The following is a 22,683-nucleotide window of genomic DNA, read 5'->3' as shown; positions in this document are numbered from 1 at the left end:
GCTGCTTCTAGCAATGGGCTGGGTGCAGACAAGTGCCATGGACACAGCTGGGGTTTTGACAGCTGCTTTCCAGAGCTCTGTGGTGGCTCCTCTGCTTCCAGAAGCACTTTTTCCTCTCTCCTATCATTTCTGCAGACAAACTTCAATGTTTTATTTGGACAATAGGATGAGTGGTCTTTGATTCTCTATAAAATCCCAGGATTATGGAAGGAAGTCACTGTCCTCGGTGAGTTGTCTGAAAGGGCCATTGTGTCACCTCTGTCCCCCCTGCAGTGGTGTTCCCCCACATCAGAATTTGATGAAATCCCATGGTTTTATTTCATGGTTTGATACCTGGGCTCCACTGCTCTTGAATGGGTAAGAGCAGGTTATTTTTAACTCAAAGACAACCCAAACTACAAACTTCCCTCAATAATTTACTTGTTTTTTGCCGGTTTGGCTAAAAACCAGGCAAACAAGTCAGGTTTGTTCTCTTTGTGCCTCCTTCAGGGTTTGCTGCTGCCTGCAGTCCTGTGGGCTGAGCCCAAGCATTGCTTTTTAATCATTGACTACAGGGAGGGAGAAACCTGAAGGGGGCTTCACACTGAACCCTCAGCTCCTGTAGAAGCTGAGCAGGAGCCAGTGCTGTGACCAGACAGGCTCTGCATGCCAAGGCTGCTGTTGTGCCTGCTTGGAGCCAAAATGTTGGGATTTTTAGTCTGTAATAAAATAAACCCTCTTGTGTCTCAGCCATCTGAATTATTACCTGACTGGCACTTCATTATAAACACATTTTTTTTCCATGTTGCTGCTGGTTTCTTGCCATTTTACTGCTTTTTAGGTTCAATTTTTTGTTTTATTCATCCCTTCCAATCGATAGAAATATCCTGTTTTTAGCAAGCAGCAAGGGCAGATGTGACTGATGTCCTTATAATGGAGCAGAATCACTTCCAGAGCATTTGGGGAACAAGGGGAGAAGCTTTCAAATCTAATTTTCAAAGATCTCTAAAGCACAACAACCTGCTCAAGATGCGTAGCCGAGTCTCCCATTGCCATTGGCTCCAAGAGTTGGAATCCTGGAGCTGCACCATTGCTGATCTGATCCTTGAGATCCATCCTGTGCTGCTAACTGTTGTTCCTTGCCATGACACTAATTAAAACCCACCTAATGAGATTATCTCCACCTGTTCTGGAGGATTAGTTTGATGGAGGAAATCCTGCACGTGCATGTGGATGCACACACTTCTGTGCAGAGCTCAGCAGAGCAGAGTCTTCCCAGAATTATTCTCTACAGGCTTTGCCATAGCAGAGACTTTTTTATCCTCCCCTCCACGCGCACAGATCGCTCTGACAGCAATAAAATGCGGCAGAGAATTGAATTTGGAAATAAATTGTTTAGATGATGCAGCACCAGACAGATCGCTATTCCAGAAGAGTCGGTCCGGGCTGGATTTGCTGTAGTGCCAGATTAGGAATGTGGCAGTCACAGGGAGGCAAACTGGGGGCACCATGGCACAGGGCTGGGTGTCCCCTGGGCACAGTGTCCCCGTGTGTGCTCAGCACCGGGGCAGCTCTGGCAGAGACGTGGCAGTAAAACCAGGGTTATAAATGCTGGATGTTGTCCCTGGTTGCTCTGTGACCATGGGCATGTGTTGGAGTCTCTCTAAACCTCGTAAAAGGTTGGTGAAGTGTTGTGCAAACACCGAGTGGCACTAAGGGCTGTTGATAGTGGTGCGGTTTCCTGGTTCCCACATCGTGGTTTAATCCACAAGATAAATTGGTTGGGTTTATTCTGCTGGTTGTTTTCACCAGTAACAGGGTTTGGAGCTGGTTTGGCTCCAGCAGCTCTCTCTGAAGACATTCAATAAACAGGCAGGGCAGAAAGGTGGATTTTGGTGACAAGAAGGAACCAAGTAAATGATTTCTGGGAGCCATCACCAAGCCAAGCCTGACTTGGGCTGATAACAGACTTTGTTTCTTGTGTCCTCTTTTCCTTACCAGTCATCCTTTTCTTTTCCCCTTCCTTACATAAAGTTAATGTCTTTACTCACAGTCCAGAGGGGGTATTAAAGGTATTTGAAAAGTTCCTGCTTTGACCTGTGGTGTTGTAAATGCTGTATTCCCTGAATTCTTAACCAGTGATTCTGTTACAGTGCCTTGAGGTGGGGTAAGATGGGATTTTTCTCTGTTGCAGTTTGATCTTTGACTGTGTTCTCATGCAGTGGGAGTGTTAAAATGAGGCTGACATTGACAAGAAGTGACAGGAGCATCTTGCCAGCAGACTGTTTTGGAGGTGCAAAAAGAAGGGGTCCTACCAAGACTAATTCATAATAAAACAGGGAATAAAAAGTACATTTCTGTTGTCTTTATTATAGAATCCAAAGGACTTTCTTCATCGTGTTGTTACTGAGGGCTGACGAATTTGAATTATTGCCTTTTCTTGCTGCTAAATGAGTTTGAGAGGATAAAACCTGATGCTTTTGAGAGGATGCATCTCTGGTGTGCTGCTGACACTGGAGATTGTGGGCAGCAGCAGATCTCCCTATTCATTTGGAGCTTTTGTCACATCTCTTCCGTGGAGATGCTGTTGCATATGAAAGTCTGATTGATATGATGGCAAAGGTCAGAAGGGTAATAGCTTTGATGGTATCCCCTGAAGCAAATCAAAATTCTTCTGAAAGATTCCGTTCAATTTGATATCAAAGGTCTGGTAGCACTCCAGGGATTCTTCTCTCTGCTATTACGCTTACAGCTATTACAAAAATTAATGTTTGCCTGTTGTTGCTTTGCTTTTTTTTTTTTTTTTTTTTTCCTAAATAGGATGTTCTGCCATAAGAATGGAAAATAACCACTTCTCTTCTTTCCTCCCCCCCTCCCTTCTGTCTGTTTCAGGGATCCTCGATGCATTTCCTTGCCATTATTTAAGGAGCCTTTACTAAAAGCATTTGGATTGTGTTTCTGAGCGGACAAGAGATTCCTGTGTCCAAAATGCTCATAAAGGAATATCGTATTCCCCTTCCGATGAGCGTGGAGGAATATCGCATCGCGCAGCTCTACATGATACAGGTCAGCAGCATTCTGCTCCCTCCAGGGCTCTGGGGCTCTCTGGGGGCTGTGGGGGAGAATTGCTGCAGGATTGCAAGTTTTAAATCTGCCTTTTGCTGTTTGCTCGTAAAGGAGTAGTGAGGGAAAGCAACACACAAACTCTGATTTCTGATTTGTTTCCTCTTCTCCTTGAGTTGGAGAACTTTGGTCTGACCTTCCTGTGGAAACACTCAGCCCAAGAGTGTGAGGACCTGCTGGAAAGGGATCAAGCTGGAGGGCATAAACAGCCACTGCTTCCCAGCTGGGTGCTGATTATTGGTCATGCTGATTCCAAATTCTGTTCTTTTCATGGGGAGCAACAATCTAATATAAATTTGTGATGGTAAACCAAAGGCGTAACTTGGGATTAAGAGAGGGAAAAAAATTAAATGTAATATATCTGTGCTTATATACCACAGTGAAAGAGATACTAATCAGTTTAGGCATAAAATGTAGATTATTTTTAATAGGCTTCTGAATACTGATGGGAATTTTTTGTGGAATTCCCTGTCTGCAGTAAAGCAGTTAATTAAAATGTTGGGTTTTTGTAACTGAAGTCCTCTGTGCCCATATTCTCCCAGTGTTCGAAATCCAACCAGGAGCAGTTATAAAAGGAAATGAATCTGAAGTGTTATTTCATTGTCCCACACTTTAAATAAAATGTAATTTTGCTCATCCAGTAGAACACACATCTAATATTGAATTTGCAGGAGAACTCTGCTTTCTGAAGCGGGATGAAGCAGTGCTAGGAAAATCTAGTTTGGCTTAAAACCTAAAATAAGGGGGGAAAGCAAAGCCCCCAAACCAAAGCAGAAGCACAAGTTCCTCCATTTCTCTCCTGACCACCCAGCTGTGTTTCTTGAAGAGTCATGCATTTGGGCTTGACTGCTAAAAGAATGCATGGTGTGTATTCTGCAGTAATCATGGTCAAATTCCATGTTCTGACACAAATGTGTCATCTTTGCGTGTTTAACCTAAATCTTGGCATAAACGGGTAAACATTTTTCTTATCTGGCTTCGTTTTTTCTGTACCTTTTCCTGATGCTGTAGCTGCTTTGAATACTGGTGTAATTATTTTGTTAACAACCCTGTCTTCCTAATTTGTGTCAGTTGCTTTGCATGAAGAGCTGGTGGATGGCAGCAGAGTATTATCTGTGCAGAACTCCGTGAGCAGCAGAGCGCAGGGGAGAGTGATCTGATTAGGAAGGAGGAGTCCACCTGATTAAACAGAGGATGAATCCTTAATTGGGGAGTGTCTGTGGGGCCTCCTGGGAATTCTGGAGGACTTGGTCAGGGAGGTGGATTTGCTTTTTTGATCTCAGAAGTTAAATTGCTGATTTTAATTTCCTTAATGCTGGGTTCTGCTTTGTTACTTGACGGGGATTTTGGCCACGTCTTAACATCAAAAGGACACGAGAAGCCATAAGGGTTTCATGCAATGGGAAGTTCACCAGCTTGAGAAACTACATCTCCAAATTACCATCCATCCCTGCTTTAATTTTCTACTGTATTGACAGGCAGCAGAGTAAGGTTTCCTCTCAGATCGGGTGTCAAGTCAGGTTTGTGATCTCCCTGCACTCTCCTGGAGCAGGGGCTGAGATGGAAACACTTCATGGAGCCCGAGGTCTGGGGGAGCTGGAGCAGTGCATGACAAGCAAGGCACTTTGTTATTTGTACAAGAGGAAAAGTACAAATAGCACAAGAGGAAAAGATAGCTGTGCTTTTCCTTGAGAATAATAGTTTCAGCTCAAGTTTGAAAAAAAACAACAAAAAAGCAATAACAAAACAAAGAGCACTTAGGGTAGGGTTCATAGTTTGGTAGCAATTTGTTTCAGTTGTTCCTGAAATTGGTGGAAAGATTCCTGCTGGCCTCAATGTGAGCTTCTCCTAGGCCAGGATAGCAAATGTTTTCTTCCTTTTGATTTTAAAATGGAGGTTTTGTCTTTGAGACAGGCACTGGGGAAGGAGCAGTGGGGAGCATGACTTTGTCCTTTTCAAAGAATGAGAAAGTGCTTTTATTTTTCTTCTGAAACGCCTGAAGAGGCCACAGGAGAAGTGAGTTCTGTGTGTTGAGCCTCTTTATGGGAGCAAGCTGAGATACCTGTGCAGAGCAGCAGTGAAGAGGCATTTCTGAGAAATCTGTGGCTGAAATGTGTAGAACAGAATGTTTTGAAGGAGTTCTTGGGAAGAGGAACGATTCTTAAAAGCAAGAGGTTAATTTCTAAGACATTTGTGATGTATGGAATGGTGACATTATTGCTGGAGGCACCAGGCAGCCTCGTCCTGGGAGATGCCCTTCTCCAGCAGAGGAAAAGGAGATGTCCTGATTGTTCCTTGGGGTTTTAGGGAGCCTCAAGCACATACCTGAAGTTGATCACTCGTTTACCTTTGAGCTTGTGAGTGACAATTCCTGTTAAATTCCAAACATTAAATTCCCGTTGGTATAAAGCTGCCTTTTTTTTTTTTTTTTTTTTTGTATAATTTTTCCTAGATTTCAGCATTGTCCAAATGGAAGTTTTCCAACAGGCCCTTCTCCCCTGAGCCCTGTGGTGGAAGTGGTGCCTCAAAGCCACGTGGGCAGGGATGTTCAGACTCAAAGGCAGTTTCATGTAGATTTTTGCTTTGCAGTGGAAGGATCAATCATCTGTTTTCATGAGAGAGCAATCCCTTCTTATTCTCACAAGTCTCAACAAAAGTTTCCAGCAGATTTGATGTAAGCTGCATCATGCCCAAATAGCAAAGGATCCTTCCATTAAATGGGAACAGGCTGTACTCATATTTGCTGTGTTTACTGGATGGGAGAATTAAAATTGTGCAGTATATAATCCACATCTCTCCTGCTTCTCTGCGCCACTGGGCAGCAAGACATGCAATAAATCATTGCATGTTGCTCTGTAATTCCTCTTACAACTACAAGTTCTCCAGGCTGGTGTATAAAACTGTGAAAACCGAGATGAGTGGCCTGCTGCTTTCCTTTTTAATTTATTTTTTTTTATATTTGAGGTGAGAGGGCAAAAAGTCTCCTAAAGTTGCTTTCTGCTGGCTTCTGACATATTATCTACAGTCAGTGGTTTCAGTACTTTAAGTAGCACTTAAATTCTTCCCTAAATAAGTTAATTTTACATTACAGCAAGGACTTAATGTACCCTCGACTTGCTTGAAGCCTAGCAGATCTGAACTGAATTGTTTTTCTCTATTAAATTTCAGACTTTCAATATCCTTCCTTGGGAAACCTCTCACGCAGCACTGTCAGCCTCTCCAAGGTGGGAGCCCTTGCTCCAGAGCAGTTGGATTCAGCTTTTCCATAAGGCACCAAGGCTTTTTTCATCATTGCTGAGGTCTTGTCTCTTTTGAGGTCCAAATTAAAACATACTCATTTTTATATCTGAGCCAAGAACCAGCAATCTTCCTTCATGCTGTGACCTGGTTTTAGTCTGGTGCATAAAACAGTGTGAAATATTTCAGAACAGTGAACTCACTCTTTGTACCTCTGTTAATGTAACTCTCCCCTGAAATCTGTGTGCACATTTAAAAGCCAATCCTGCTTCCAGGGGTGAGAGTTTCCCAATGAACTCAGCCTGGAGAGTTGTCCATGGGGCTGGGAGTGGTTTGATCTGGGGAAGCTGCAGGCTGCTGTCCTAAACTAAGCAGAGAGGAATTGGAGATGAGCACTGGAATGAGTTCCACGAAACACAACCCATTTATGGAGGGAACAACTGGAACCATCTGTATGGATTTGTTTCTTCCTGCAGAAGTTTTGAGCCAAGGACTCTGTCCTGGATGTCTTCTCAGACTCTGCACATCCCATCCGAGGCCTGTGTGCTATTTCAGTCTCTGTGAGGTGAATCCTGTTGGGCACAAAAAGGATCTGTGTTATACATTAGAGAGATCTTATTAAAGGGTCTCTTAATTCTTCCCCTCCTGAATCCTGCATATTTTTGTCTCAGCAGCAATCCTTTCCTGGAAGCCTGATGTCCTTTCCTCGTGTGTTCAGGGAACCTTCTTTTCTAATCACCTCCTCCTCCTCGCCCCAGAAACAATGCGCGCATTAACGTAAAGTCTCTGTCTCATAAAAGCTTGGAATATGAGCCCTGAATGCGTTTGTCAGGATGTTATTAGCCAAAGGTCAGTCCTTTTATCATCTTAATAACATTCATTACTGTGCTTCCATATGCCATGAGATTCCGAGAGACCGCTGCCCTTCTGACCCCTTCATAAGACAAGAGAATTCCTCTTGTTATTAAAACTTATTTTTATATCAGTGTGCGCAGCTTTCTTGTGTGTTGTAAATAACTCTGGTCCTCATTTTGTCTGCACAGGTTTCTCTGGGTATTCGTGACCTTCCTCCAAAGATAGTGCACTTTAAAAATATTCTTCTGCCGGACCTAACGATTACCTTTTGAGGATGAGACTTATTTTAGGACACAGCATCATCCTTTTGAATGAACAGCATTAATATTTTGCCATCCATCACTTTGAGGGTCCATGGCTGGGAAAGGCCTCTGGCCCTGTTTGAGGCACTGTGTGGAAGATAACCCATCTGCTCAGCTGCCTGCTGAACTCAGGCAGGATCCTGGCAGCTGAGGGCTTCTCTCACGTTTTAACATGAGCCTCTCCTCTGCCATCCTCCAGGGCTTTGCATTTATTGCCTTCCCTGAAAAATCAAAGCCTGTTGAAGGCATCTTCAGTGTGCTCTACTCTCCTGTCCTGACTGCTGATGAAGTATCCTGAGTCACTTTCCTCCTTTTTGGAGGATCATGGTTTGTCCATCATCTCAGTTTCCAGACACCTGCACCGTCCTATTTTCCCTTTCATTTCCGTGGAGCTCTCAGGAAGCACCTTAAAGAACAGGCTTAAAACTCTGCTTGTTGCTGGTGGTAATTCTTGAGGCCCTGTCGTGATAGCCAGGTGCAGAAGTCATGTCCCTTAAGCCCTCAGCTCTGCCTGGCAGTTGGCAGCAGGCTCAGCAGATGGTGAAGGATTGATTGAGTGGGGGAAAGCAAACTAACCCTTCATCTCTGGACACTGAAGAACTGGATGGCTGATTATTTTTGTTCTGCCTGCAGATGCCTTGGCCATCTGCACAGACAGACATTTATGCTGCAGTTTTAAAGCAGGTGATGCTGCTGACAGCTCCAGAGACCCTGGAAGGCTCACATGTCTAAAAGCAAAGCCTGGGTCGAAACTTTTCCCCTGATTTCTGTGCTGCAGCATTAGAACCTGTGGCTTCTGTGTTCTTTCTTCTTCCTCTGGTTTTCATAACCTTTTCTTTGTGATCATGAGGATTTGCATCCTTATGGAGGAGAAGAGTAAGGCACTTGCAGTTGTTTGGTTTTGAGGACAAGGGTGGGACAGATATGTTTGGTGGTACCAAACTTGGGCTCTCATCTGCACAGGTGACAGTGACACCCATACAGGTTGTCATTTTGGGAAAACACTCAGAAGGAGCAAACATCTTTTCTACATCTACTTTTTTCTTGGTTTGTAGTCGTTATCCTTGAATTCTTACGTTGTCTGGGATTCTGTATCATATTCCAAAAAAGATTGATTTTAGGGTAGTGAACTTGATGTTGCCTTGACAGTTCATGTGCTCTCTTTCTCTTAACAAAGGCAAATGGAGATGAGATAATGTTATAACACAAACATTTTTAAACTTCAGATTTGCACTGATTTTAATACAGGACACTGCACTGCTGATCCTACTGAGCTTCTTGGCTGTCAAAACCCCTTTTTCTTTCTGTATTTTTTTATTCTTATGAAAGAAGGACAAAAATCTTGACTGGGATTAGGTTCTCCCTTTTTCAAATACCTAAAGGCAAGTAATGAATTAAGTATTAGGAAGACTATGGGGATTTCTTTAAGCCAGTCCTGTGGTATCTTAGCACACAGTCCATTATTAGTGAACAATTGCATTGGGTTCCTAAAGTATAAAGGATGTAGTCAGAGGATTAGACTTGATCCAGAACACCCCGAGTTGAAATTTTCTTTGTGACTCACAACATAGTAATGGGCAACTTGCTTTGCCTCCCTTTAAGCCAGGGACAGTAATTCTCACAGAAAGTGTCTGTGGAATAGTTAATGCAGTGAAAAACCAGTTTAAAGGCATGGAAGGAAATACTTAGAGTAGAGATGAAATACTGAGCTGGAAGTGAAGTAGACATTTTGAAAGATGGGGCATGTGGGGTAAACAGGTTTGAGGTATCTCCATAATAAAGTGATCCCTAATTCATGTGCCTCTGGCACATCCAGCCCTGACTCTAAAGGAGTATGACTGGGCGTCTTTGTAAGGCAGAGTGATTAATGAGTGGCCATGAGAAAGGTTCTCTTAATGCTGTAAATTTTTTATGACCCTGTACAATTGATTGCCCCCAAAATATCCTGTTTTTGTACAAGCAGCTTCATTAATATCAGGCCCTGATTCTAAATAATGCAGTGCCTACAACACTCGTACAGAGTGATGCTGAGCATGTTTCTGCTCTGCCTTGCAGGAGCCTGACACTGACAGCCCAGCCTGCCTTCAGCTTTTAGGGCTTTTTTTTTTTTTTAAAAATAAAATTGTTCCATTACAAGAAAATCAGCCAGGAGTGCTGGTGCTGATGGTGCTGCAGATGCAGTGCAGGTAACTTGTACATGCCTGGCTGAGAGAGGTGCCTTCCTCAGAGCCTCCTGCACACCTCTTTGCTTGTGCAGCTCTACACGTGCCTCTCTCTGACACAAACACGGGCTGACATCTCCCTGTGTGCTGGGTGATCCCCTTGAGAGCAGCACTGAGAGTGGTTACAGGCCTGGCTGCTAGTCCACATTCTTGCTTGGTAAACTTGAGGGAAGATTCTCTCCCATAAAATCCCTGCCACTGATCCAGCAGCATCTCCCTGCAGAGCTGGGAAGGCCCCAAAAGGGAACCCTCCTGGAAGCTGCAGCTGATCAGTGCTGGATTGGGAAAACAGAGGGTAACTGCTTTATGGTTCCACCAGAATGATGTGCAGCTGGTGAGGCGTCAGTGTTTGGGGACAGAGTAGTGCCTGGCTGGGGTGAAGCACTGCATATTGCCCAGCCCTTGATCAAACCTGCAAGGGGGGTGTTTAAAACAGCTGCTCTTTTGCCTTTATTAATGAAGCCGTTGATGAGGAACAGATTTCTTTCCCCTCTCCCCAGGGTCATCCCCGTGTGTTGGGAGCAATGAGGCTCCAAGTGCTGCTGTAGAGCCTGGTGTTCTGATCGTTATCTTGTTGACTCAAACTAACCTTCCTTCCCCAAATAAGTATTGACATGGCCCTTCATTGGGGTTGTTTTGGTGTTTTTTTTAACAGCACTAATTGGATTAAAGCACTTGTCACGCGTGAAGGATGCGTGTTGGAGCACAAAGGGCACAGGGGAGGCTGTGGGCACCATGGTTACTGCTGACATCACTGGTTTGCTGTGCCCAGCAAGGATTCAGTGCAGCCAAAGCCCAAGTGAGGGTGGCCCAAACCCAACCCAGGGCATTGCTGATGCAGCCCCTCCCTGTGCCATGGAAACGCAGGATGCAGTTTAAAGTTGCCTTGGTGCATAACCTGGTGCTCATGGTGCCAACAAAAGCAGGCTGCTGTGGTGTCCACAGCTTGTGGAGGGCAGGGATGGTGCCATGGGGAGAGTGGGGAATCCTCTTGTGGTTGGACTTGTGTTCCCATTGACTTCTCTGTGCGTGATGAGACGCAGTGAGCCTTGCTTTGAGGGACAGGAACAAAACTCACAAGTCCTTTGCTGTCCTCCAGCAGTTTTGTGGTTGAGGCACTGCCAAATCCAACTTGATGTAATTGTTTCTGATTGGACCTTACAAAAACATAGGCTCAAAAGTTCTGTTAAAATCATCTCTGGGGTAACAGGGCTCCCATTATTAAAGGTAAGGCCCTGACTGCTTTTAAGATTGTCTTTCTAATAAAACCATTAAGATTGTTCTCAACTCCTCCAAAACAGGAGTAGAGAAGCTTTCCTGTTTGAGAACTGTTTTGCTATATTTTGATAAAAGTAAATATCCAGCCCTACTCCAGCCCAGCAAAGAGCACTGTTCTAAAATGGGGATTCAAAGATCTGGGAACTGGACGTAGCCCTGCCAGCAGCTCTGTGTCTTCAGGTTACTTTCTCCTTATTCAAAATGATGCTCCTTTGTTCATTCCATGATCTTTAATGTGAGGGGGCTCAGCTCTTCTGACTGGGCCACAAAAGCCTTTGACAGCCACAAGTTGTGTTGTACCTCAGCACTCTCCTGCATAAATAAGAGTAAGGGTGAGTTTTATTTTTAATTTAGTTCCTGTAACTTCCTGCTTGCTTTTAGAACATTGTGCACTGATAAAATTATGTCGGTTTTGATGTGAGGAGAAATTGTCCATCTTGACGTCTCTAAGAGTGGAATAGTTTCATCTCCTCTGCTCCCTTCTTTCACTCAGAACAAAGCTTTTTGCTCAGGTATTGCTGTGGTTATGGTGATATGATTTTAATTGAGTGTTTCAGGTCTTTGACACACACGTAAAGAAAAGAAAAGAACAAGTTGTAAGGCATGAAACCACAGTACTTTTCAGATAACCCAGCATTTTGTTTTCATGGTCAGAGACATAGGGTTTGATTACCTGCAGTAAACAGTGGCCATGAATGGGGCCTGGTCCATCAGATATCTGCATCAGCAGGCAGAAGGCTGCTGGTGGTGAAAGCAGATTGCTGGTAATGAATTAGATGTCAGCTCAAATGCTCGGGGAGGAGTGGTTAACAGAACCCAGAGCTGAGTCATTCCACAGCACAGGCAGAGCAGATACACCCTGAGCAGGCTCAGCCTCCCTGGACATGATCCCCATGTGCAGAATCCTGGGAATCCATGAAGAATAAACCAAGCATTTCTTCCAGGACCTTTCAGTGTTTCCCAGTGTGTCCATCATTGGCTTTCTGGTTTTAGGTGCAGTTTAATTCTGGCAGCATTGGCTGGAACGTGCTGTCGTGTTTTGTGCTGGTTTGTTTGTGGTGTTTGACTGCTGATATTGCCATAATAAGCTAAATTACCTGGCTGAGACTAACAGGCTGCTTTTCTCATGACCTTTTCCAACTTCTCTGTTAAAGTTTACCACGTGCAAGGCCCCAGTCACTGGTAAATCACTGGTAAATCTTTACTGAGGTAAATCCTCACTACCTGGAGCCTGCAGGTGGGACTGAGGAGGGTTGGTGGGCAGATGCTGGAGCATAGCAAGGAAGGCTCTTGGTGGTGGGAAGAAGACACCACTTTGGAAAATCAATTGTAAGAGTGAAATATCCCTCAGCCTAAATCATGTTTGACTGGAAATAGTTGGGAATATTTTTCCCTTAGCATATGGATGAGATTGAGAGCAAAGTTTATTCCTCTTCCCCAGCCAAAATTTTGTTTATACCTTAGATGCCTTTACACTTCCTTTGTAGAACTGAACAGAACAGGTCTGGTTAGTGAAAACAGGTCTTAAGAGCTCTCCAGTGGTGGCAGGAGTCATCTTGCTGAGCAGCTTCAGGCATTTTTGTGGTCTGATGGATTGTGTGAGGCACTTCATGCTTTCGCTGGTTCCCAAAGGAAGGGTCTGTTTCTGGGAACTTAATTGGTGTTTGTGGTAGCCTTATCATCCAAAACAATAAAAAAAAGTAGTAATTGGCCATAGAGAATGTTTTCTCAGCCTCCCTTGCCACAACAATATGAGCAAGTATGTTAGCAGGGTCCTCTGGGGATATTTGCTGTCATGTTCTTGTTCTGTGGTTACAGAGATGTCTTTGCTGTCCTTGTTAACCAAAACCATCAGCTGCCTGGAAACTTCTCACACCCCTATCTGTGTCTAAGTGGGCTAAAAAAATCCTGAGAGTTCAGTGTTATTTTAATGCATTCTCCCAGAAGAGTTTTGTCCAGACTATCAAAATACTCCCTTTCCAAATGGGAGTTGGAGGAAAAAAACCCACCCCCCTCAAAAAAAAAAATCTTCTGGTTGTTGTTTCCAGACGATGATTTGTGTCTTCCTTACCCAAGGATGAGAGGTCTGTCAAGTGTGGTGCTGTCAGTCTTCATAATTGGAGCAATCTGAAATCAGAACTCTCTTGGGTCCTGTGGCACTGTGTGACTGCACTGCTGAAGGGAAGTAAGAACAACATCAGGAAGCTAAGGCATCCCAACCTTTTGTAATCACTGTCTCACTTATTTAGATCGAGAGCTTGTACTGTGAACAATAATCAGTGGTAAACAAGGTGAGAGTGTAGTTATAATCTATTTTTGAATGCTAGAACATGCCCAGATCCCCCATTATCACCAGGCAGCCTACCCCATCCTTACTGTTCTCTGCAGGACCATTGCAGTGCTCCAAGTAGTTACAGTAAAAACAGACAACTTGAGGGGAAGCTGAACCAGCTGAGCTGTTTGCATTGCTGCTGTTGGCTTTACAGAGATTCTCTGCTTGTGCTGGGAGCAGCCTGTGCTGGATTCCAGGGCAGGAACACAAGGAGGACTCTGGTTTAAATTAATGTTCTTCTTGGTATTCTGATTTGGTTGATGAGGCTGTTTTCCTTCTAATTTCCCAAAAGCCAAACATTACAAAGCAATCTTAATTTACGCAGCCTGACTTGTGCATTTCTCCAGCTGATCCAATAAGCCACATCCTAACTGTTTGATCCAGCATTATGCATTCCTGTTCTGGGAATGCTGCTCCTTCAGCTGTGCTCAGACTCCTTGGGCTTTGGAGGTTTCTGTTGCCATCCATTCCTTTACGGAGCTGTGTCCCACTAGAAAAACAAACAGATCACATGGATCACCTGGTTCTGTTCACCTGGGCCAGGTTGTTTGCTGGACTAAGGTTTTGCAAGGTGTGCTTTGGTGAGGAGACCTATTTGTGACTGGGAAAGGAGATGGAAGATCTGAGGACTGATGAACCTGACTGTGGAAGGCTCTGTTTACAGCTGTTTGTCTGCTGTTGAGAAGGGCAGATGATAAACGGGGTTAGGCTGGCCCAGTGGTTAAGTGATATTCATGGGAATTATTCATCTGTGATTGTTGTGCTGAGGTCATGTGCTGTGTCCCATGCTATGCTGCTGTGCCAAGAGATTTATTTTAATAGAAGCCTTTAAGTAACTGGCATTCTTGCTAATCATGGTGCATCTGCTTCTCTGGGTTCCCTGTTATGAGTAATTTAATGCTATTACTTTAGCTAGAAGGGATCTGTGTCACCATCTGTCCTGAAAAGCTATTGATGGGGCTGTGCAGAACATGGAGTGTCCTCAGCAGGAGAGAGGGGCTTGGGAAGGGATGATTGGGTTTCCTCTTGTACTACAATATAAGATGGTTTACAGTGGTTTAGATAACCTGCATGTAAAGGCTGGAAGCTGCTCTTTGATTTTACTGGGGACCATTCCTCAGGTATTTATAGAGGGGGAAGATGCTGTGTCAGTAGTAGTCTCTACTTCTCTCTGAGGCTGAAACCTCTGAGACTGACCCTCAAGTGCCTGCACATCAGCACCTCCAGCAGATATTCCTTGCAGAGGGCCCGCCACACACTTCTCAGGCCAAATGTTTTCCTAATGAAGGGTTATTTTTTAATTGTTGTTTACAGACCACTTCCTTGTAAGAAGCCCTCTCCAGGCTGTAGCTCAGGCACAGGAGGCATGAAGAGGCTGCAGAGCAAATTGCTCTTCACTCCCACAAGTGCTTCACTTTCACTCCACTTATGCCCAGAGTACTATCCTGGTCTCTCAAGTGCATGTGGCTGAAGTCTTTATTTTTATTATATTGGAAATATATTTTTCTCTTTGTGTTTCTGACTGGTCAGTAATTGCACTGTTCACCATCTCTCCTGACTTTTGGCCCTTCCTTACTTCACTGCAGCTTGTTATCCTCTCAATGAGCCAACTGCTAAGTGTGAGAGCCTGGAGGGCTGGGAAGCAGCTTTGTGTGGGTTTATCCTGGGGAGTTTCTCTTTGATCATACTATCCTTCCCAGCAGCGTGCTGTGTTACGAGTATAAATTTGCCCTGATTCAAAAGTCCTGGATCTAAAGATAGTTTGGGATATAATCTTGGATTTTTTTATTTTTTTTTTGGTCAGCCAAGCTACAGCTCCTCTTTCACATTCATCTGGGAAAATGTTCTTGCTCCCCTTGTCATATCTTATGTAGATAAGTGACAAGTAGGAGGGATGTGAAGGGCTAAAATTTGCTAAAGGTTTGTAACTGGGTGACAAAGGCTGTGGGCTGGAGTTGGTCATCTGGAAAGGCTGGAGGAGGAAGCACACCCTGCTCCCAGAATAGGGTTTGCAGTCTGCTGCAGCTGCACAGAAGTGAATAAAATAACCACAATTCAGAAGTGGGACGTGAACTGACTTTCACAGAGAGTCTCAGTGAACTTGGTTTTTCCTTCCTTGCTTCTCTCCCACTGAGCTGGGACAATGACACTGTGCCACCCTTGGATCTCCCACCCTCAGGGTGTCACCGGTTCCAGGTTGTGTGGAGAGGCTGCTGATGAAATCATTCATGTGCAGCAAAAATTGACCAGTATTGTGAGTTCTCCAGGGTCCCAGCTGTAGGGTGAGAAGCAGGCGGCTCATCTCCATGCAGAGAAGTTTTTGTTAAAACTGACTGAACAGGGAAAAGTGAAATGGGGAATGGTAGTGATAAAACCCCTCAGTGGATATTGGTCCCAAACGAGGACTTGCAGAGTTGACTGGAATTGCTGTAACTGTGCAATCTAGAAGAAAGTTTTCAGTAACTTGGAATGAAGAAAACTTATCTTCCCTCTGCTTATGGTTTCCATGTGCTTCTGCCATATAATAAAACTCTAAATGTCTGTAATTTGTATCAACTGTTCAGAGCAGATGCTGTGCAGTTATTCTGTCTGACACTTTCACTGTGCTGGCTGGGTTACTGCCTTTTCTGAGACCTTTGAATTAACCAGATTTTGGGGTCATCAAGATTATTTAATGTTATTGTCATAAATATTTGTACAGGACTTGGTCAGTGCTTATAAAAGATCTGAAAGACAGTAGTTTGTTAGAAGAGGATGTGTGCTTTAATGAGCTGCCAGCTGAGTGTTAGAAATAAACTGTAAAAAAGCACTTTTCTGTTTTTCTGGGTTTATTTTCTATTGCACTTTGTGGGGCAGGAAAAAGTGATTATTTAGATTGTTAGTTATTTAGGTTTGTCAGTTCTGGCTATTTAAATTTAAAATCACTTGAGAGCTCTTTATAAACAGGGCTATTTACTGCTGAACAGTTCTGTTGGCTTAACATCCTGTCCTTGAAAGATAAGAAGTTGATCTCTTGCATCTTATTAATAATTTTCTGTTAAACCATGTTATCCTTTGAATTGTTTGTATGCCAAAAATGAGTTGTTATTATTGTGTTATATCTCACTGTTGATTCTTGGTATAAAATTCCTTTTTTTCCCTCCTTAATTTCCAAAGCACTGTGCTCTCAAATACAAACAATAATCTCAAAATGCTAACAGAATGAATCTGTTGTTTGGAAATGATGATGGTTATACATCATCCAATCTGCTGAAATGTGTGAGAAATTAATAAATATTTGGTTTGCCTCTAGCTCATCTCAGAAGCACTGAAATTAGTATTTTTTTTATTGAGGGGATTTTTGCCAGGTTTCTCACTGAAGGACAGTCCTACGAATAAGCCAAAATGCGGAGGCTGCCAGGGGGTGCGGTGATCATTCTGGCAAACTTGGGTTGTTTCTTCTAAATATCTTAATTAGCAGAGCAAAGTCTCCAGGCTGTTCTTGGAGAGCTGCTGCTGGGCCAGATCATACGCAACAAACCCCTAAATGCTGTGGGTGTAGGTCACAGAATAGTCTTTATCACTGTGATCATGGAGTCATTGAGGCTGGAAAAGACCTCTGAGATGATCAAGTCCAACCTGTGGCCGAGTCCCATCTTGTCAACTCAACCAGAGCACTGAGTGCCACATGTGGTTGTTTCTTGAGCACCTCCAGGAGTGGTGGCTCCAATGCCTGACCACTTTCCCAGTGAAGAAATTCCTCCTGGTGTCCAGCCTGGGATGCTGCTGCACCAGGAGTGAGTGTGATTCTTCAGCTGCCACATCACCACGGGGATGTGCCAGGTTGGACAAACTCTGCTTGGCTCTGTCATCTGCTGATGCAAAAGGGTTTTGTGCTGTTGGGTGGCTCAGAGCTGGAGCCAAGGGTTGGGGTGTGATGTGTCACCTCTTCCAGGGACAGGAATTGAGGTGTCGTTACATCTTCATTCAAACTGAGCGTCCAAACGGAAATATTTTCAGGGTCCCAAATTAATCGAATCTTTATGTTGGCCAAGTGAGTGTCTAAATTTTGCCTTTATAATCTCTAGGTTTGATAATCTTAGCGCTGGGGTGCTGCTACAACTCTGCTCTGCTCAAAAGGAGTCCTGCAAACCGTCTGCTTTGAGAGCCTGGTCCATGTACAATGCCCTGAAAAATGACCATTTTTGTGACGTATTTGTGATCTCTTTCCCCTTGCAGAAAAAGAGCCGAGAGGAGACATGTGGGGAAGGCAGTGGAGTGGAGATCCTGGAGAACAGGCCCTACGTGGATGGCCCGGGGGGCAGTGGGCAGTACACTCACAAGGTTTACCACATCGGGATGCACATCCCCAGCTGGTTCCGCTCCATACTGCCCAAGGCGGCTCTGCGCGTCGAGGAGGAGTCCTGGAATGCTTATCCTTACACAAGGACAAGGTAAAACTGCCCAAAATGTCCACAGCTCTTCTCCTGTGTTAAAACAGAGGGTTTGATGGCACTCTCTGGCAGGGGCATTTCCTTCTCCAGTAATATCTTTCAGAGCAGCTGGGGTCAAGTCCTAAAATTCTAAAACTCAAGAGTTTGCCTGGGCTGGCTGCACACTTCCCTGAGGATTTGTGGCTCATTGCTGTAAAAGGTGGAGCTGTTTTGTCTGTCAGAGCTTGGGGAATTGTGAATGGTTTTTATTCAGTCTCGTATCCTGCACTGTGTGTTCTGCTTAACACTGGAGATCTCTGCAAGCTTGGGGAAATGATATATGTGCACGGGGCTGGGACAGATGTCATGCTGAATCCTGTCAGGGAAGACAGGATGCGTTTGTACAGGGGAAAGAAAGATCTTAATAAATAAATAAATAATCACAGTGCTGCTTTTCTGGGAACTGTCTGTCATTTAACTAGAAATAACAAATCTACATCCTATGGTTTTCACCCTGAGGAGGGAAGGGAGCCCGAGGCTTTGTGGAGCCCTCTGGGACCTCTTTGTTTCATCTGATTTTGTCACGGGGGACTTGAGATACCTTTGGAATAAATAACCTTTGTTCCAGTAACTCCAGTTTTGAGCATTTGCCCTTTTTTAGATTTGCAAATCTGATGTTCCTGTCACCTTGCACAATAAAAAGGCTTTAATGGCTGTTTTCATTTTTATGAAAAATCTAGAAAAAATTTCTGGTTCTATTTTAGCTGGTCTCTGCAAATCACATCAATCCTGGGAAGGTGGGGAGTCAGCATTTGCATGTTGCCAGTGACTGAATATAATTGAGCTGCCTGACTTTTAAGTGATTAAAGTTCACTTCCAGTCAGTTTTTATCTCTTCTCTTGAATTGCCTATGAGTCAATCAGTTGGCCAGGAAACCTGTGCTGCACAGAACTAGTTCATACTTTATTCTGCCATAGGTTCCAGGCAGGAGCTTTGCTTTTCTCCTTGCACAGGTGCATTGCCCAGGTGTCCTTGTGTTAGTATCTGTGTCACAGCTTTTTAATAGAGTGGGCCCAAAATTCATCTCCTTGCCGAAAACTGCTGAGCTTCTGTCTTAAGAAGTTATTGAAGAACAATCTCTAGTTGGTATTTTAAGCATGTCTGAAGGAAAACATGAGTGAAGGCTTGCTGGGATTTGAGGCTGATTTACTCTAAGCTGTGTTGTTCTGGCTCCCAGGTACACGTGTCCTTTTGTGGAGAAGTTCTCTATTGATATTGAGACGTACTACAAAACTGACCCAGGAGACCATAACAACGTGTTCAACCTTTCTGCTGCAGAAAAAAGACAAACCATTTTAGGTAAATAGCCTTTTTCCCTCTAATTTTTTTCCTGTTTTGTCAGTCTCTTGGGTTTTTTTCTTGGTGTGTCCATCTTCCTGTCCATCCCCACTGAACACACACCACTGTCAGTCTCACTGCAGGTAGGATGAGGATACCAGAATTCTCTTCTAGGCTTGGTGTAAATCCCGTGGAAATAATTTGAATCCTCCATCTGTAAATTGAAGCTGATGCTTTTCCACCTTATTTTATGCAGCCCCCAAGAGGAGTATGACATCTAATGATTTTGGGAGTGATAAGTAGAAATTACCATAGAAGAGGAAAAAATAGCTGTGTAATTGTAAATATATTGCTGTTTATTTGTGTGCCTCCTTCATGTATATGAAAATGATTCCTGTCTGCACTTTTGAAGCATGAAGATGCATTTAATTTTTGTTCCCTCTCCTTTTAGTCGTGCCCTCACTCACTTCACAGCTGTCATTAGAAGATTGAGTTAATGCAAGGAATTAATGAGAAAAGGCAAAAGTATTTCAAGAAAGTACTTTTGTACTTAACTTCAGCTGGGCCTTTCTGACCAGGCTTTCACTGCTGAACAGACTCAAGTCCCACCACTGCACTGAGAGGTGTCACAGAGCTGTCACTTCTTGGGAAGTGTGATCCTGCCCTTCAATCCAAATTTCAGATGCCTCTGCTGAGCTCTGGGGGTTGCAGATCTTAAAAATATGTTCATTCACTTAATTCCCGCTGCAGTTTTCACTTCTCCATTGTTGGATTGTTAATTAGGACTTCAGTTAAACTTTCTGCTTTCCACAATACATCTGGTCTAACGGTAGCAGATGAGGAGTTCCCAGTCCTCTCTGATGGACCCAAAAATGAGATATTCCATGGGGAATGTCTCTTCCTTAGCAGGGCAGGTGTATTGAGCTACCTTGGCTGAGACAGCTGTGAGTGATACTAGAAAAGCTGGAAGGTGGAATGTGCAGCAGATCCGTGTGGAGCTGGAAAGACAAGAGTGTGCAGAGCTGCCAGAGTGCTGTGGATCTGCAGTTACTGTGGGCAAAAACATCTATTTGGAGCAAAGCCTCTGTTTGCTGGAACTGTGTGTGCTCGTTCCTCTGGCAGAGCTGATCTCTGCCCAGCAGCAGCGTATAAACAATTTAAATATCAGTTGTTTAAGTGTAAGTAAAAAGAAACTAAATTACTGTAATGCTTCTGGTACTTCCTAAAACAGAAATAACTCATGAAAAATGATGTTTTCTTGTTTTGCTCAGAAAAAGGAAACTTCTAACTGTTCCTGTTCTCTTTCTGTAGATCCTATTGATATTGTTAAAGATCCTATCCCTCCCCATGAGTACAAAGCTGAGGAGGATCCAAAGCTGTATAAATCAGTGAAGACTAAAAGAGGACCCCTCACAGAAGATTGGATTCAAGAGTACAAGAACAACCCTGGGAAATACCCCATCATGTGTGCATACAAACTGTGTAAAGTGGAGTTCAGATACTGGGGGATGCAGTCGAAAATCGAGCGCTTTATCCACGATGTCGGTGAGCATTCCTGGTCCTGCAGAGTTCACTCCTTAATGTTTGCACTCAATTGAAACGTGAAGGTGAGGTCTGTGCAGTGCATCACATCCCAAGACACGTCTGTGAAGAGATTCTCAGATCTGATGACCCTGTGGGTCAGCTCAGAAAAAATCCTGTTATTCTATCACTTGTAATTGTGGTATGTACAAATCCACGAGTACCCACTGAAAACATTTCAAGTCCTGTCTAAGCAAGACCTTGCATTCTCCTTTTATTTAATTATTTTTTTTTTTAAAGATAAACTTGCCAGATCATTTTTTAAACTCTCCCAGTCTTCTTTATTGTGACCAAAATCCGTCCTGAAGGGCTGCCTAAAGAAATAAGCTTCACTTCAGTGTCCTGAGTGGTTCCAGTAAACAACTCCCTGGAGCATCCCTAGTTTCTACCTGCCTTGTGACAGCGTTGGTGGGTCTCTGTGTGGCTCTGAGTTGTGAGTAAATGTCCTTTGATGGATGGATAATTCTTAGGGTCAGGGCTTTTAAGGAGGAATTGGATGTGTCTGGCAGTAACTAAGTGGAGACAGTACAGGTGGTGGCAGTGCTGACAGTAATTTGTTCTTTGCAGAAAATCTATAAAACACCTGATACAGTTTCTGAGCCTTGCCACAAATGACAGGATCTATGGCCAATTGGAAAACTAAATAGTGTTTTAAGGGAGCATTCCCATCTAAAAGGGCAGAGATCTGGCTGTCCTCTGGCAAAGAAAATGCCCAAAAAAAGCTGTCTAGAGGATACTACCACCTTCCTGTGTGCTGTAAATCCTCCAGCATGACCTCTACAACTCTGCTTTTGATGTGCAAGTCTTCATGAAGTGTCTGAGTCTAGAATAAGTAATTTTCAAGCTCTTTTCAGTCACACCGTGCTCCTGAGAGCTAATGTGAAGAACACTGATAGAGCAGTGGAGAATAGTGTGCCCCTCTCTCTGAATGCTCACAGGTTGTTTTCTTTCCTTTGGGCAGGGATGGAAGATTTTCCTGCTGCAGACTCTGTTACAAGTGCCTCTCTGCACTGATCTCCCTTGGCGTTTCGGTGACACGGGTTAATTTAGTGTATGCTGCAAAACACGGAGGCAGAATAACAACTCCATTGTATCTGTTAAATGAAAAAGGAGCACGTGACGCTTCCAGTTGTTCAGAGGTGTTTGGCATAGATTAACTGTGGTCCCTTAGAAACATTGCTTTTGTATTCCCTGAAAGATTGCCTGCCATTTCCCTCTTGATTGAGCCTTTGCAGAGAGCAGAGCCACCTCATTGTCTGCCTTTCAAAAGCTTTTCCAGCCTCTTATAAAGATGGCAAATAGTGTTTTTCCGAAGTGGTTAAGATGCATAAAACCAGAGAGGTCTTTTAGGCAAGGCAAAGTGGAGTGAATGAAAAGTGAAAGTAAAAGCTTGAGGTATCTGCAGGAGCTGTTTGGTCTCTCCCTGCCCTGGGGAAGCCGAGAGTGGGCAAAGTGCCCCAGCATTCGGACCAAAGGCAGCGATCTATGAGGACATTGAAGTTGGAAAGGTGTGGTTACAGCAGGACTGACCAGGTTTAGATGCAGATCCCAGTGTGGGGCTTCCAGCTGGTGGCCAAAAGCAGATGGAGACCTTTGTGCTTTGTGCACCTGATGGTGAGCCAAGCTCCCAGGAGCCAGAGATGATGTGGTGGGTCAGCCCCTTCTTCCTTGGCATTTTCCTCCTGGTTTCCTCTGTTCCCAACTCGAGCAAATTCATTTCTTGGGGAATTAACCCACCCTATGCAGAGTCACCAAGCCAGCAAGGAAACAAACAGCAGGATCCAAACTCTGCCCAATGGGGAGCAACGCTTAGTGGAGCAAACTAAAATTAGAGAACGGGTTGAGCAAAGAGCAGGTCTGAGGTAAGTGATGGATGGCTTGTGCAGTGTGGAAGGGCTGCTGAGCACAGAGGGAGGAACTCTGGGGGACGGCGTTGAAACGTTCTCACTCGTACTGAGTGCAGCAGCCATTCTTTCCCGTGACTAATTGGACAGTTACTCAGTGCTTTGACAGCCTGAGATGCA

At 44.1% G+C, this 22,683-nt stretch overlaps 1 protein-coding gene across 7 annotated transcripts in view; it reads left to right on the top strand.

Moving 5' to 3' along the window:
* PITPNM2 (phosphatidylinositol transfer protein membrane associated 2) overlaps positions 1-22,683 on the top strand; it is a 122,677-nt gene that overhangs the window by 56,761 nt on the left and 43,233 nt on the right. For all 7 annotated transcript variants that reach the window (XM_066331717.1, XM_066331718.1, XM_066331722.1 and 4 more), the window contains exons 3-6: positions 2,872-3,045; positions 17,547-17,761; positions 18,978-19,099; positions 20,390-20,623. In XM_066331717.1, coding sequence (XP_066187814.1) covers positions 2,968-3,045; positions 17,547-17,761; positions 18,978-19,099; positions 20,390-20,623 — 649 coding nt within the window. In that variant the 5' untranslated portion in view covers positions 2,872-2,967. The remainder of the gene's footprint in view (positions 1-2,871; positions 3,046-17,546; positions 17,762-18,977; positions 19,100-20,389; positions 20,624-22,683) is intronic.

The sequence above is a fragment of the Sylvia atricapilla genome, chromosome 17 (genome assembly GCF_009819655.1).
Source record: "Sylvia atricapilla isolate bSylAtr1 chromosome 17, bSylAtr1.pri, whole genome shotgun sequence".
NCBI classification, from domain to species: domain Eukaryota; kingdom Metazoa; phylum Chordata; class Aves; order Passeriformes; family Sylviidae; genus Sylvia; species Sylvia atricapilla.
The sequence above is the reverse complement of the archived record's forward strand: the minus strand, read 5'-3'. Positions and strand labels throughout refer to the sequence as shown.